Source organism: Protobothrops mucrosquamatus, unplaced genomic scaffold (genome assembly GCF_001527695.2).
Source record: "Protobothrops mucrosquamatus isolate PMUCROS unplaced genomic scaffold, P.Mucros_1.0 scaffold1274, whole genome shotgun sequence".
NCBI classification, from domain to species: domain Eukaryota; kingdom Metazoa; phylum Chordata; class Lepidosauria; order Squamata; family Viperidae; genus Protobothrops; species Protobothrops mucrosquamatus.
The window spans coordinates 642,854-644,990 of NW_015387480.1; the positions used below are offsets into that span (position 1 = coordinate 642,854).

Consider the following 2,137-nt stretch of genomic DNA (forward strand, 5'->3'; position numbering starts at 1 on the left):
GTAGTATGTGTGGAACAAAATACATAACAGTTAAAGTTCAATCTCATTGCAGATTCTCCAGAATCATTGACAATTAATATACTTTTTCATATGGGAAAAGCCATATGGAAAATCACATCCAAGCAGTCTTGTTATACTAAAGTATATTATTAAGAATAGTTATATACATTAATATTGTCACTAAAAGCCTGGTTGATTTGTTTTCCCCTTTCTCTCCTTATTTTTTTTTAAACCATATTTTTGTGTTTGTCATCTTCCTTGTTACTGTGCAGATGGAAGAGTTATTTGTAGCTTTGAAAATATGAGCATATAATTGGGAGAGAAAGTTGCATATTCAATGTGATGTAAGAGTTAATCTAGTAGCATTTGGTTTGTTACTTATTGACTTCTTAATAATAAATGATTTACAAGACACAACTAATTTTATTTAGGTGTTTCTAATTTATATTACAATAATATTTTACCCACAGTAAAAAGCATTCAGTGTTTTTATGTTTATGTTATTTCCTTGTTTAGACATTGCAAATGGCTCTAATGCAGGAGGATACCGTCCCCCTCCCAGAACAAAAGAAATAATCATTAATGGTCAAGCAGTGAAATTAAAATACTGTTTCACCTGCAAGATTTTCCGTCCACCCCGTGCCTCACATTGCAGCCTTTGTGATAACTGTGTAGGTGAGTAAAAAAATAAAAAACAAATCCATACTAGTCTAGATAGCTGTGGCAGAGAATTGATATATTGCTGGTCATTATATTCATTTGGTATTTCTCATTATTAAAGTACAGCTTTGCTGTTTTGTCCAACTGGTACAACCACAGGTAAACTGTCAATGTTTACACTTCTCTGTTTATACATCCCAGATTCGAATATGTAATTTCAGGTTTGCTATTTGATCACCTCAAGCTTCCTTTCAGCTTGAAATGCAATTGCTGCTCTTAACATTGGTTCAGAGTGAAATGTCATGTCCAAACGTAACGTTTTAAGAAATGTGTTAATAAGCTGAGGCATTGTTGTTGTTGTTAGTTGTGAAGTCGTGTCCGACCCATTGCGACCCCATGGACAACGTTCCTCTAGGCCTTCCTGTCCTCTACCATCTTCTGGGTCCATTTAAGCTCACGCCTACTGCTTCAGTGACTCCATCCAGCCACCTCATTCTCTGTTGTCCCCTTCTTCTATTGCCCTCAATCTTTCCCAGCATTAGGCTCTTCTCATTAGGTGGCCAAAGTACTTGAGTTTCAACTTCAGGATCTGGCCTTCGAAGGAGCAGTCAGCGTTGATCTCCTCTAGGACTGACCAGTTTGATCGCCTTGCAGTCCAGGGGACTCGCAGGAGTCTTCTCCAGCACCATAGTTCAAAGGGCTCCATTCTTTGGTGCTCAACCTTTCTTATGGTCCAACTTTCACAGCCATACATTGCAACTGGGAAAACCATGGCCTTGACTATACGTACTTTTGTTAGCAGGGTGATATCTCTACTTTTTAGTATGCTGTTTAGATTTGCCATAGCTTTCCTCCCCAGGAGCTAAAGATAATATACATTCCAATAAAACAATATTTGCTTCAGTACAAAAGGTAACCGAAAAGGCATAATACTTAATTTTATAACCCAAAACATGAATTTTTTTTACATTATAATGGTTTTGGGCTTCTATGATTAAAAAGGGTATACACACTTTAAAAAAAATGCAAAAAAAGATCCCTTCATGGACATACCCATGTCATTTTCTTCAGTAACTATACTGAAGTAGTTTATCAGTGCCTTCTTCTGGGACTGTTCGTTTAAAGTCCCCAGTCTAGCTGACAACTCTGAGTCCTTGTCCATTCATATATTAAGCATTCCTGATTCTGATTAACTTCCAAACCTAATCAAATTTGGCCAGGTGATCCTACCTCCTGTTGGTATAGCTTCAGGCCCTGAATGAACTTTAATTTGTATGTATGTAGAAGTTTATTTGGGTGGCAAAAATCTAAATCCAGAATAATCAAGGTGAGAAGTAACGCAAGGCGGGCATCCACATGCTTGTCCTTAGTGCTAGTCAGAAAGGCTAGTGATGAGGAATTATTGCAACTTGGAAGGCACCAAATTGTCTGGTTCTGATCAAGTTACTGAAGTAGGAGTTTAATTTATACTTCTAGA

The 2,137-nt window shown here is 37.2% G+C and overlaps 1 protein-coding gene across 1 annotated transcript in view; it reads left to right on the forward strand.

The window, feature by feature from the left end:
* The window catches only part of ZDHHC14 (zinc finger DHHC-type containing 14), a 44,391-nt gene that overhangs the window by 11,547 nt on the left and 30,707 nt on the right, over positions 1–2,137 (forward strand). The window contains exon 2 of the mRNA XM_015821211.1: positions 517–675. Coding sequence (XP_015676697.1) covers positions 517–675 — 159 coding nt within the window. The remainder of the gene's footprint in view (positions 1–516; positions 676–2,137) is intronic.